Raw genomic sequence first — 13,676 nt, forward strand, 5'->3', positions numbered from 1 at the left:
CCCTATCCAAATTTAATGGTAAAACATTTAGGCTAAGAATAAATAATATTCTTTTGAAAGTCCAAAGAAATATATGTTATAGGAGACATTGGAACCATCAGGAAAGTTTTGTTTTTTTTTTAAAGGGGGTAGGGATTGGAGCTGAGACAGGTAGTTTTCAAGTAGAAGGCAAAGATACTTCATAGACGTTGAAGGATGGTGGTCTTAGCAGAGTGGGTTATACATGGGATAAAGAGTAGTAGGCTCCCAGCAGCTCAGGAGGCTGAGGCAGGAGGATCATGGGGTTCTAAGCCAGCCTCAGCAATTTAGTGAGGCCCTAAAGCAATTCAGTACCCCAGGGATGGCCGGGGTACTGCCTGAATGTTGAAGTTAACTGGAGCACTGTCATATGTAAATGTGAGTTGAGCACTCCCAAGGTCTAGGGCATCCTGCAAGCAAGGCAGCCTCATTGGCCAGGAGCAGGGGTCGACGTCTTTGAAGGCTTCACAGAAAAGGGAGACATTTTTACACTTTTCTTCTGAAGGGCACACGGTCTTTTGCCCTACATGGATAAGAAAAAGAAATGCACTTCAGAAAGGAAGAGAGGAAAAAAATAATTAAAAAAAAAACCAACTCTAATTAGGATGGACCCTATAATTAGAGTGAACGTACAATTTATCCTCCCAAATAGGACACTCTGGAGAGCCAAAGTCCACTGTTGATAATCATTCTAGGACAGCAGCTGTGAACCCGGCTCTGTCCTGAGCAAACCAGATTGCACATCGTTATTCGGTCTCTAATAGAGTCCACTCAAGGCTCAAGGATTTTTGAAATGCATTCTATGGTTAAAAAAAAAAAAATGAAACTCAGGAGGGAAACGTTCCCAGATACACAAATGATGGGTTCCCAGAGCCCAGGTTCCGTGTAGAGCCAAACGGAGGTTCAGACGATTTTTAGCTGTCAATGGGAAAACCAATTTTTTTGCGGGTGGAATTTGGCAAAGTGGCTGCTCTGTTTTTCTGCAGACTGTGACCTTTCGTTAACGTTGCTTTTGTAACATGGTGTTTCTAGAGAGAGGGGGGCTCCTCCTGTTATTTAAAACAAGCCACCGAACAGAAACCTATTATGTATGTTTGTTTTTTTTTTTAAAGATTGCCAGGGAAAAAAAGGAGAAGAAGCCCTTTGAATCCATAGGCACTAGCAATTTGTGGTAGAGCACGTGGCCTGCCTTTATGTGACCTTTGGCAGATTCCCTGTGACATGATAGTAGATCCGTACCTGGGAGCTTAGAAAATGAAAATATAAACTGCCTCTGGTTGAAGGGAAGAGCAGGAGAAAGAATGAAGAGATCAGGTGTTTTCAAAGACCTTGCCGGCGGAACTGGAGCAGTGGGAGGTTGACCTTGACCCAGAAGGGCAGGGAGGAAGAATTCCAGGCTGAACTCTCTCCACCGGCATCTGCAGCCTCGGGGATACCCCAAGTGACCTCTTTGCTTTGCTGTCATTCCCTCCACGGAAAAAGCCTCTTCTTTTCATTGTTCCTGCCCCTCCATTTTGAAAGGATTGACCTTGACCCAGACCCAGGAAAATTTAAGAAGCTTTGACTTGTACCAACTGGCCTTGTAGGAAGGTTTCCCTAAGGACAGACGACATTCCTTTTCTGCTCAGCATCCAGTTTCCAGAGGGAGGCAAAGGTTCACGCTCCCGGTGGGAGTTATTTTGTGCTGTGAGGTTTGTCTTCGGCCAGTTTGCAGAAAACAAATCCGAGTTGCAGAGCCCCCCGCCCCCGCGCCCTCTCTGAGGGTCAAGTTCAAACGGTTCATAAAAGGAGAAGGTTTTGCTACTACCGCGAATCCCATGGAGCGCTTCCCAGCCAAGTGTGCAAAACCGTCCCTTGCTGGGCTTCCCACTGTCGATGTTGGGTTGTGTTCAGCCCTAAACTCTCTGGAGACCTGGGAGCCGTGACTCCCCCAAGTAATTCAGAAATCAGCTTAGGAGACACCAATTTGTCTTGGGCCCCTGGGGGAAAAAAATCTCTTCTTGGCTCCATGTGAGCATTACCTCTGTATTACCCATTCTATATTACCCATGCATGAAAGATTCTGCAAATGTTGACAGTTCATTGTGCATTTTTATTATTATTGTTGTTGTTATTTTTTGGAATCTTGCCCTGTGCAATGAAATCCAGCATTCAGTGCAATCCACGTTCAGTTGCAGGGAACACCAACCGACCGCCTCCCAGTAAAACCCTGGTAATAGAGACTCCACGGCATTTCTCAGAGAGCACTCTATTTTCTAAATAACCCCCTTTCTTTTGCTGTTTGTATGTAGAAGAGGGCAATAAAAGAGATGAACGGACTTTGTGCACAGGGTTTGGGGTTGAGATGCCCTCGTGGAGAACAACCTATGGAGGTGGTGCGAGTCCTACAGTCGCTTTTCTAAAAAGACCCACGTGGTTCCACTCCCCAATTGCACACACATTCGGCTTGCAGCTCACATTGGATTGCAATTTCCTCTTTGAGTTCTTAGATTGGTCATATTAAATTGCCCTACTATCATTGGAAGCGAGAGTTATGGCCCAGACATCATCAGCGGAGTGCAAACCGTGGGGCAGGCAGTGAGCTCCAGAGATTCATGTGTATCTAATACTCCCCGGAATGCAACCCGGCTGTTCTCTTTATTGCTTATTACTTTCTTGTCTGTGTCAGAACACAGAGAAAATTACTGCCGAGCCTAAAAACACTGTCAGTTTCTGATCCCCACCTTCTTACCCACGAACACATGAAGCACTCTGCCCTGTTTTTTTGCTTCTAACCCAGAGTTCCTACCCCTCCTGTTTCTAGAATTCTTTTTTTTCACATTTCAAAGACACAGATATCAATGAAGAGATGCGGCTGTGCTGTAGTGTCCTATAAGGCTCCATAAATCATGTATGCTCCAAGCTCACGGGTCTAGCAAGCAGTGAAACAGTCAGTCGATTCAGTTCAACAAGTGTTGATTGAGCACGAACAGAATATCAAATTCTAGATGGCGAACGGGAGAAGACAAAAATCATTCAGACAGACTGTCTACAGGGAAGGCAGAATTCTTACAGAAAGGAGCCGGGAGATTTCTGGAGGAGAGTGGATCAAGGTTTGATTCATTTTAAGGAGGACTCTCGAGGAGGACTTTATTGGAAATTAGAAGAAGTGTCCTTTACAAATGACTCTTTTTTGTTGTTATTGTTACTGAAGATTGAACTTGGGGGGCATTTGGCCACTAAGCCACACCACTTCCCCGCAGCCCACTGAATTTTTAATTTTGAAAGAGGGTTTTGCTAAGTGGCTTAGGGCCTTGCTGAGTGGTTGAGGCTGGCTTAGAAATTGCAATCCTCCTGCCTCAGCCTCCCGAGCTGCTGGGATTGTAAGCATGCACCACCGTGCAGGGCTCCCTGACATTGACTTTGAATTGGGTGAGAAATCTGAACAGAAAAAAATGAATTACGACTCAGCATTTGCTTTAGTTGATATAAGATATCCCAGAACTGGAAACTAATTGAACTATAAATATTCCGTTTCAATGACTGTAGATGATGTACATACAACTGTAGTACCCCAGAACGTTCTCAGAGGGTACACAATGAACATGCATTTGCACACATACATCTTCACTATTGGAAGGCAATGAAATGAATGTCTCTCGTTGATTTGGATCAGATTTCTTTCTGTTCCAGTGTTTCCTTATTATTTTCTCTCTCCCTGTGATTGCACCATCTATACAATTTTTCATTATCTGGTACTCTAAAATTTGTAGGGTAAAAAAAATAAGATAGCTACTGAATTGCATTTGTTAAAAAGTCTATAAATATTCAAATGACTTGCTGAGAGGTGATTTGGTTAAGATCCACTTTGTTTGGAAGGATACTGACTAACTAAACAAAATTGTGGGTCTTGTTCCTAAAGGTTCGTGCTTGAAATGCGTGAGTCCCACTAAAGCTCATATATTGGGTTAACTGCTCTAGTCAGATTCTCAGGGTACTCAGGTAAATACAGAGAAGCACAGTGGAACACTGACTCCGTGACCTAATGGCCTGACGTGCAGTCCACTGGGGTGACTGATTGATGTCACTAAGGAGATCTTCAAAGTGATCCACGGGCAGATTTGGTTGCCACAGCCACTCTCGGTCACTGGTGTTCTCTGCTTTGCAATCAGCCACTTTGGTCGTATTAAGGACCCCATCAAAGCAACTCTACTGCAATTCCCCCCAAATACTCAGCAGTCTACCTCAAAATGGTGTATTCTGTCAACAATTGAGAGAATCCCTGCAAATCGCCCAGTGAATCTTCACCGAGAAGCCCTGTCTGAAAAAAAAAAATTCCCCAAGGAGCTGTGGGAAAACCTCTCTTGCAAACAGTGAAGTGTTCTGTTGGTAGCATCCTTAGAGGTCCCCAAATACAGGTTGTAAAATTTTGCCATCATCGCATGCGTGAAAGGGCATGCTCTATCAAGTGCATAAGACGTCACCGTTGCAGGTGGGACGTGTCTGATATTTTTTCTCATGCTTTCAAAGAGGTCACTATTTGTAGTTTTTTTTTTAATATATATTTTAGACAATTCAGAAATATTGACTGATCTTACAAGGCTTTATCTACGGGTCTTTTTATACTATAGGTGGAAGTTAAATGGAACCGATGTTGACGTGGGTATGGATTTCCGCTACAGTGTTGTTGAAGGCAGTTTGCTGATCAATAACCCCAATAAAACCCAAGATGCCGGAACATACCAGTGTGTAGCAACAAACTCGTTTGGAACAATTGTTAGCAGAGAAGCCAAGCTCCAGTTTGCTTGTAAGTAGCAATTAGATCACGCCGCAAATGTTTTGTTCTGTTGTACCCGTGCGCTTTCCAAACAGTCTCTTTTTAAAAAACAGAACAGATTTTAATTTGTTATACGATCTTTACCTCTTTGCATATTTTCAGAAAAGTCTCATTGGTAGGATAAACTGTAAGTAGGAGTGGGAAGACGTATCTTTGTGCTTTCAGAAGGATTGGGAGAGTTTGATTATAGGGATTATATGATGATTTGGGTTTTTGTTTCATTTTGGTTTTTTGATACTGGGAATTAAATTCAGGGGCGCTTGACCACTGAGCCACCTCCCCAGCCCTATTTTATATTTTATTTAGAGACAAGGTCTCACTGAGTTGCTTAGGGTCTCACTTTTGCTGAGGTTGGCTTTGAACTCGGGATCCTCCTGCCTCAGCCTCCTGAGCCACTGGGATTACAGGTGTGTGCACCACTGTGTTCTGCTGATTTGGTTATCTGATGCTTGGTACACACAAATTCACGCACACTGAAATTTACACATGTATAAATGCATGTACACAAGTTACACAGATATATATTTTAAATAGAATGTGCACAAGAAAGCAAATAAAAATGCCAATGTAGTAGTTGATAAGAGAAATACTTTACCCATAAAGCACACAGTAGGGAGCAAAGCCTCACCAGTTAATCCTATAATTCTATAATTAAAAAAAAAAATTCATGGAGTAGAAAAACATTGAAAAGCAGTTTCAATAATAACCAAAAGGAGAGTTTTATTATTTCTCGCCTTTTACATTTCTGATTTAGAGCCTTTAAAAAAAATGGTACATTTCTATAATCCCAGCAACTCAGGAGACTGAGGCAGGGGGATCATAGAGTCAACCATCAACCTCGGCAACTTACTGAGAACCTGTCTCAAAATTAAAATTAAAAAAGGGCTGGGGATGTAGCTCAGCGGTAAAGTGCCCCTGGGTTCAATCCCCAGGACCAGAAAATTTTTGAAAATTACCATCTCTTAAGACTACTTTTTAATAAAACTCTATGAGTATGCGAAAGAAAGTATAATTTGGAAATGACAGCTTGTAAGTAAAATCCCAGGCAAGAGCAGAGAGTACACATTGGAGCGTGCGGGTCTTCAAGGAGTGAAGTTGAGCAGCAGGTTTCAGGGTCTTATGTATTTGCATATGATTATACATTTCCTGGTGTGAAATCCCAACTCTGTACAGCGGCGCCTTCCTGTCAAAGATTTCATCATTACTAAGCCTGTTGACACTAACGCAGTCGAATATTCTCATTAACAAAATCCTCTCCGGGACCTCGATATCAAATATGCCTAATATCCAGTGCTTCGTCTGTTATTGCTTGTTTGGTGGTATTTTTTTTATTCGTCGAGAAATGAATTTTTCTGAGAATCATGTGGGTGTGGGCATTCAGGATGATGTTGTTGGTGAAGTCTCCTGGGGAAGGTCTTCTAAACATTCTTAGGTGCACAGAATAACGGGAAGATAATATGTCTGATTAAGTACTATGGGGTTCCGAGGGCTTCTTTACCCCTCGTGGCTTCATACAAGCCTAAAATCTGCATTTAATTTTTCGGTGATGACACGTGAATCTCGCGAGCTTCGTTTGAGGATCGTGGCTGCTCAGAGTAGGGAAGAATCTAAGGACTCCCTGAATCTTATGATTCCTCGATTTCTAGATTTTGTAAGATGAGAAATTTTCAACAAATAGTAACAACAACAACAACAACAAAAAAACATAGAGATGTCAACTTTTCATTTTTCTAAAGTACATTTAAAAAAATAAATGACCAACCCTCAAGATGGCCCTTTGGTAAATGTTCAGGCATTTTTACTATTAAAAAAAAAAATTGCAGAAAAAATGGAATCTTGTATTCAAGATCGGTCGTTTAAATAGAATAATGAAGCCCAAGGAAATGTCCCCCTGTTCGTTCTGTGAGGAGTTGGCCTGAGGACCTGTGTCTGAAAACCACCTTGCTCTTCCCATATCATTAGTCTTATGGTTTAGCTATGAGGTGTCCCCAAAAGCTCATGTGTGAGACAATGCAAAGGGTTTAGAGGAGTGTCTTAACCTAGTTGGTGCACTAATGCACTTGGGTGGATTAACTGGGTGGTGGACGTCGGCAGGTAGGGTGTGGACAGAGGAGATGGGTCCCTGGGGACATTCGTCTGAAGTGAGCAGAGATTTGTCCCTGGTGAGCAGAGCGCTCTCTGCTTCCTGATTACCACGTCCTGAGCTTCTTTCCTCCTCCAACTTTCTGCCATAATGTGCCGCCTGATCTTGGTCTGAGAGCCATAGAGCTGACCATCTGTGGACTGAGACCTCTGAAATTGTGAGCCCCCACATAAACGTTTCCTTCTCTAAAACTGTTCTCGTCAGGTCTTTGGATCACAGTCGTGAAAAAGCTGACTAGAACATTCAGTGATACATCCACACTCGCCCAAAGCCTTGGCGGATAATGATTTGTTTTGAAAAAATCCCGGTAAGGGAGAGTTCACCTGATCCTCCCAAAGCCTCCTGATGCAGAGTAGATGGCTTCCTTGTTCAAAAACAGAAAAACTCTTCTCTTCCTTCAAATTCTGTTGTGGTTTAGATACAAAGTGTTCCCCCCCGAAAGCTCAGTCTAAAATTCTATCACTTCTAATCCTTACTGTATGATACAAGTTAAGCTTCAAATATATGAAAATATATCTTATGCCAGAATTCTTTGTACTACTTTCAGCAATATCCGCTCCTACTTGGTCTTGCTACATTTTCAAACCCTTCTTTTAAAAAATCCACTCATCAGGGCTACGGCTGTAGCTCAGTGCCAGAGAGCTTGCCTCGCAATGTGTGAGGCACTGGATTCGATTTTTAGCACCCCATAAAAATAAATAAAGACATTCTGTCCATCTACGACTACCAAAAAACAAAAACAAAAAACAAAAACACCACAGAGAAGCCAGTGTCATCTTTTAAAAGTGTAAATTAGATCATTCTGTTTTCCTGCTTTATACCATCTTCACAACTCTCAATGATGCATACTTGTCTGCTGAATCATGGCCTCCTAGAAATAAGCACAATGCCATGCATGTCCCTTGACCTTTGCAGAGGATGCTGAGACGTGACGTATCCCATGACAAGGACTTCATTTTCAACAAATACCGCTGGCAATAATGTTCATTTTTGTGGAAGCTCCAGTCTCCCATTATAATCTTATTCTGAACATGCAGTCATGGTCAATCAGACAGTTGATTTTTCTCAAGTTTCTATTAATCTAGAACTAGCCAACATGTTTTTTTTTTTTATCAACGTAACATCAGAGAATTGTATTTACCCTTTTAAATACGCCTTCCGAGCAGTGACCCTTTGTTACATTACGTTTGAAATTGTTTTAATTATTTTGGTTTTTAATATTTTTAATGTGACATATTGATTGTCTTATGGGTTTAGTGTCCACCAGCCAAAAATCTGATGAACGTGTAACTAGTCTGATAACCAAGGCAGCAAGCTACCAGAGAACTTCTACTAAGGTGAAATCAAACCTTCCAATCAATATTGTTTGCACGCTCTTGTCCAGCTACAAATCTAGCCAGATACTCTACAATTAAGTCCCAATTTTTTTCCTACTTATCCTTAAAGAAATGCTCAAATCAAGACTACTACTTTCTGCCACATCTACTCTTCCCTATTCTTGCGACGTTTTCAAACCTTTGTTTAACCACGCATCACAGAACAGCCAGAGTCACCTTAAAAAAAAAGAAATGTAAATTAGAGCATTCTGTTTTCCTGATTCATGCCTTTGACCTGTACTTGGAATAAATCGCAAATTCACTATCCGTGTCTCCCGTTAAAGATTATTTTTAGTTATCTATAGCATGAGGATACCTTTTTACACAGGCGCATGGAATCTAATTTGTTCTTGTTCATTCCCCAGCATGTCCACCTCCCCCACTTTCCTCCCCCTTCTTCCCTCCCTCTCCTCTACTGATCTTTTTGTAAAATTTATTTAGAGTTTTTTTTTTTTTTTTTAATTACTGCCTTGTGGACATTCTTGTTGTTGGGATTCACTGTTCTATGCTTAGGTATGTCCATACAAAAGTCCGGTCAGATTCATTCCACTGTTCTTCCGTTTCCCAACCTTTCTTCCTCCTCTCAATCTCTTCTTCTTAATTTTAAGTTTAAAAGCTTTTATTTTTTTAATTTTTTTTCCTAAACATTCATTCTATTATGAGCATGGGTCTTCTTTTTCATGAAAAGGAAATTCTGTTTCTTTTTTTTTTCACATTTTCATACATGTATTTTGTACAAGGATGAGAGTCTCCTTCCACTATCCATGCTATTCCCCTTCTCCCTCCCTTTTCCTCCCACCCCTCTTCCCTATCTAGAGGTAATCTTTTTCCCATGCTCTTCCTCCCCACCCCATTTTGAGTCACCCCTCTTATATCCAAGAAGACATTTGGCATTTGTTTTTGGGGATTGGCTAACTTCACTTAGCATAATCTGCTCTAATGCCATCCATTTCCCTGCAAATGCTGCGATCTTATTATTTTTTAGTGCTGAGTAATATTCCATTGTGTATAAATGCCACACTTTTTTTTATCCATTCATCCATTGAAGGGCATCTAGGTTGGTTCCACAGTTTAGCTATTGTGAATTGTGCTGCTATAAACATTGATGTGGCTGTGTCCCTGTAGTATGCTGTTTTTAAGTCCTTTGAGTATAGGGTTTAACCCTAAATGTAATCTGTTTCCTTTCTCTTGTGGCTTTTAAAATTCTCTCCTTGTTCTGTATGTTGGGCATTTTCATTATAATAGGCCTTGGCGTGGATCTCTTGTGGTTTTGTACATTTGGCATCCTGTAGGCTTCTAGGATTTGGATTTCCATTTCATTCTTCATGTCTGGAAAGTTTTCTGAAATTATTTCATTGAACAGATTGCTCACTCCTTTGGTCCCTTTATGCGATCTCAAATTTCTTGGATGTTCTTCTTGTGGTTTCTTATCAGTCTCTCTGATCTGCCTACACTCTTTTAGAGATGATATACTTTGTCTTCGTTGTCTGATGTTCTATCATCTAAGTGGTCTACTCTGCTGGTGATGCTCTCACTTGAGTTTTTAATCTAGTTTATTATTTCCTTCATTTCCAGGATTTCTGGGTTTTTTTGTTTTGTTTTGTTTTTTTGTTTTTTTGTTTTTTTTTTTTTGATATAACATCTATCTCCCTGTAGAGTTGCTCTTTTCTTCTTGGATTTGTTTATGTAATTCATTGTTTATAAAGTGATCTTTCCTTGTCTGCATTTGCTGTCTAAGGTCTTCCTTGAGTCTCCAGATCATCTGATTCTGATGAAATCTTTATCTGAAATCTTTACCTGACATTCTCTCTGCTGTAGCTGTTACCTCCTCTAATGTTGACTTGTCTTGCATTGTTTGTGATCCTTTCTTTCCTTGATTTTCATGTTGCTCACGTTTCTCTCCAGCTCTGCCTGACTCTTGTGCTATGGTTTTCCCCCTGTAGGTCTGTATTGCTCTCGTAGAGTTCCGAGATCTCTCCTTTGTGATGGGAGATAAACAGTTCCCAATATCAAGTATTCATCATCGATGGGCTACTTTTTGTTATTTATATATTTATAGTTAGTCTCTATGTCTAGAGATGTTGGATTCAATTATAATTTAAAATAGATTCATGAGCTTCATCAAAGGCACACAGTTTCTAGTGGCATATAGAGAACTGAGGGTCGGGCGTAGGACTTTATGTTTAAGGGGGAAAGGGGTGAGGGTATGGGGCTAGTATATCTTAGCTACTTTGGAGGAGAGCTCTCACGAAGGGGGTTATTAGCAGGAGAATAGACAGGAGGTATTTTAGGGTAGTTAAGTACGTGGGAGGACAATAAGAAGCACAGAAACAAACACCTATTTGCATTGAGTAAATTACACATAGTAGAAATAGTGACACTTGGGAGGTTGGGAGAGGAAGAGAAGGAGGAAGAAAAGTAAAAAGAAAAGCAGAAGAAAAATAAAGAGGGGGAAGAGATAGAGAGAAAGGAGTGAGAAAAAGAGAGAAGAAAAAGATTAAAAAAAGAAAAGCAGGAAAAGAAATAAAAATGCCCTCTTAGAGTCCAGTTTTCTTCTCCCCCAGTAGGTGGCGCTGTGCACTCCAGGCTGAGTCTCTGCCCTCAGGGTCGGGGAAGCAATCCGGGTGGGGCGCCTCTCCAATCCCAGGCTCTTTGGGTGGCTCCGGGTCTCTATCCCCGTCACCTCTCCTGCCCACGGGGCCCCAGTTGATGGGACTCTTCTCCGCAGCCTGGGGTTCACTCGGGGCGCGCGGTGCCCTGGCCGCTCTGCACTCCTGGTCAACTGAGCGCTACCTCTGTGTTGGGTGGTCACCCGTCATCACAGCTGTGGAGAGGGGGCGTTCCCTCTGATAGCCACGCCCACCAGGAGCTGGTGAGGAAGGTTCTGGGCTATCACAGCTGGGGAGAGGCGGGCTGGGACTCACACACCTGTTCAGACACCCATCGCGCTGTCTGCTGCACCCGCCCACAGCTGATGAGGTAAGTCTTCCAAGATGGCGACCGTTGGTTTCCGGGCCGGGGTATCCGGTGAGGTGGAGGGGGCTGGGCGGTTCCTATGCTGTGTCCAGAATTCGGTCCTGGTCCAGTGCCCTAGGGTGATGAGGGTCACAGTCTGACCCGCTCTAGTCGTGAAGGGTCGGTAACCCTGTGTCTCCTAGTTGCCATTTTGGAAGTCCTACTCTGCCATCTTGGAAGTTCTGCTCCGCCATCTTGGAAGCTCTATTCCGCCATCTTGGAAGTTCTACTCCGCCATCTTGGAAGCTCTACTCCGCCATCTTGGAAGCTCTACTCCGCCATCTTGGAGTCCCGCTCAATCTCCTCTACTCCACTGATCTTTCCTCTATTTTCATGAAATTCCTTCTCCCTATTTTCTCCCTTTTTCTCTCTTATTCTTTCTCTTTTTAAAATTCTGCCCCCCCTCTCCCATTTTTTATCAGAGAAAACATCTGACCTTTGACTTTGGGGGATTGGCTTATTTCACTCAGCATGAGAGTCTCCAGATCCCTCCATTGGCCAGCAAATGCCACAGAGGCATTCTTCTTTACAGCTGAGTAATATTCCACTCTGTGTGTACACCACCTTCTCTTTACCCCTTCATCTGTTGAAGGGCACCTTGGTTGGTTTCATAGCTTAGCTCTCGTTGAGTTGTGCTGCTACAAACATGGATGTGCCTGTGTTGGGTGTCACTGTGGTATGCTGATTGGACATGTGTCCAGAAGGATGGACAAGACTCGACCCTGTCTTATCCATCCTTCTGTGTCCATAATCAATGGCAGATTATGTGTGTGAATACAGGGATTCCATAACTAATTGCCTGTTTAGTAACACAACAGCAGATACACAGGAGGTTAATTTGGGCATGACATAGTTTTATAAACACACCACCTATATATCCCAGCCATTGATTGTCATTCAGTAGCCAGTTGATTATACTTTTCTTCAGTGAATAAATGGGCACAGCAAGACAGTGACATCTCTTAAAGGCCACTAATGTCCTTCATCCCAATCATTCTCACTATCACTGAGAAAAAAGAAAAAGTTGGCTAAGTTACTGAGGCTGACTTCGAACCTGTGATCCTCCGGCCTCAGCCTCCCGAGCCTCTGGGGTTACAGGTGTGAGCCACCACGCCCGGCTAAAATGTCGCCTTCCACCTCACTTTCTGAACTGTACTCTGCAAGTGAGAGCATTCTTCATCATCACGTGGTTTCATGGCTTCAAGAGACTTGAGAGGTTTCCTGGCCGGAATCTTTTTAAAGGTGAACTTGAAGGTCGGACTCTCTGAATTACTCATTCTTATTATGCAGTTAATAAGTCACAGAGCCGAGGAAATCCAGCCTTCATCTCTTCCTTCCATGCACCCTGGCTCTGTTCTGTTCTAGATCCTCCTTAATTCCTACCCCCACAAAAAAAATCCCTTCACCTCTATACAATGTCACCATGCTCAGATCGCCTTCTTTACTTTATATAATGTTATTCACAGGTCAGCCTTATAAGGTAGACGTTATGATTTCTATTTTATGGATTATTTAAAAGTGTTTTTGATGATGATGCTTTTTTTGGCAGGATATGGTCATCTCTTTGCATTTAGCCTTTTTGAGTCGAATTGATTGACAGAAGCAGAATTTCTAGTTCCCTGCTGATGGGGCCTTGAAGAAGCTGCACCTCTCCGGTTTTTTTTTTTTTTCTTTTCCATTTATTATCTTTAGAATAGAAGCATTTCTTTGATTAAAGGGCACAGCGTAATCCAGGTCCCTATCGATGAGGTCTGCACATTTCCAGGAGCATGTATCATGGTAATGGAATTTGGGGACACGTTTTGTTTCTCTGTCCCCCTGCGGTACTATGCCACCCGACGTCACTTCCCTCTGTGCCCCTCTTAGTGTGCTACAGACCTTCTCCCCCTGGTTCATCGAGGGCCACAGAATTGGATTGGCTTGTTTGTCTAGGGCCTGGCCCTCAGGAAGCTCACGATAAACGCTGTGGCCTGAAGGACTCACTAAGAATTCCATGTCCCGTCAACATCGCGTAGAGCAGCTGAGCTCAGGGCTTTGCAGCTGGGCACAAGCATCTCCAGGTGAAGTCCCACAGGAGACGGCTGACGCCTTCGTTGGCATGGGAGGACTTCACGGATGACAAAATTCATTCCTGTGCAGGACGCACCCGACACCCCATCACAGTTTGGTCTTGTCTAGAAAGTCAGCCCGGGGCTGTGCCCAGCCAGTGGGGAGGAAGATCTCTCCTTTCAACCTGTTCACACCACCCCAACCCTGGCCCTGTCCGTGTTCCCTGCTACCCAGCGGGAAAAGCTATTTGAATGCCCTT

At 42.8% G+C, this 13,676-nt stretch overlaps 1 protein-coding gene across 5 annotated transcripts in view; it reads left to right on the forward strand.

Annotated features, from left to right (window-relative positions):
• Window positions 1-13,676, forward strand: part of LOC107150034 (contactin-4) — an 874,282-nt gene that overhangs the window by 597,835 nt on the left and 262,771 nt on the right. For all 5 annotated transcript variants that reach the window (XM_048787029.1, XM_048787028.1, XM_048787027.1 and 2 more), the window contains one exon: window positions 4,629-4,804. In XM_048787029.1, coding sequence (XP_048642986.1) covers window positions 4,629-4,804 — 176 coding nt within the window. The remainder of the gene's footprint in view (window positions 1-4,628; window positions 4,805-13,676) is intronic.

This window comes from Marmota marmota, unplaced genomic scaffold (genome assembly GCF_001458135.2).
Source record: "Marmota marmota marmota unplaced genomic scaffold, marMar, whole genome shotgun sequence".
In the NCBI taxonomy this organism is placed as follows: domain Eukaryota; kingdom Metazoa; phylum Chordata; class Mammalia; order Rodentia; family Sciuridae; genus Marmota; species Marmota marmota.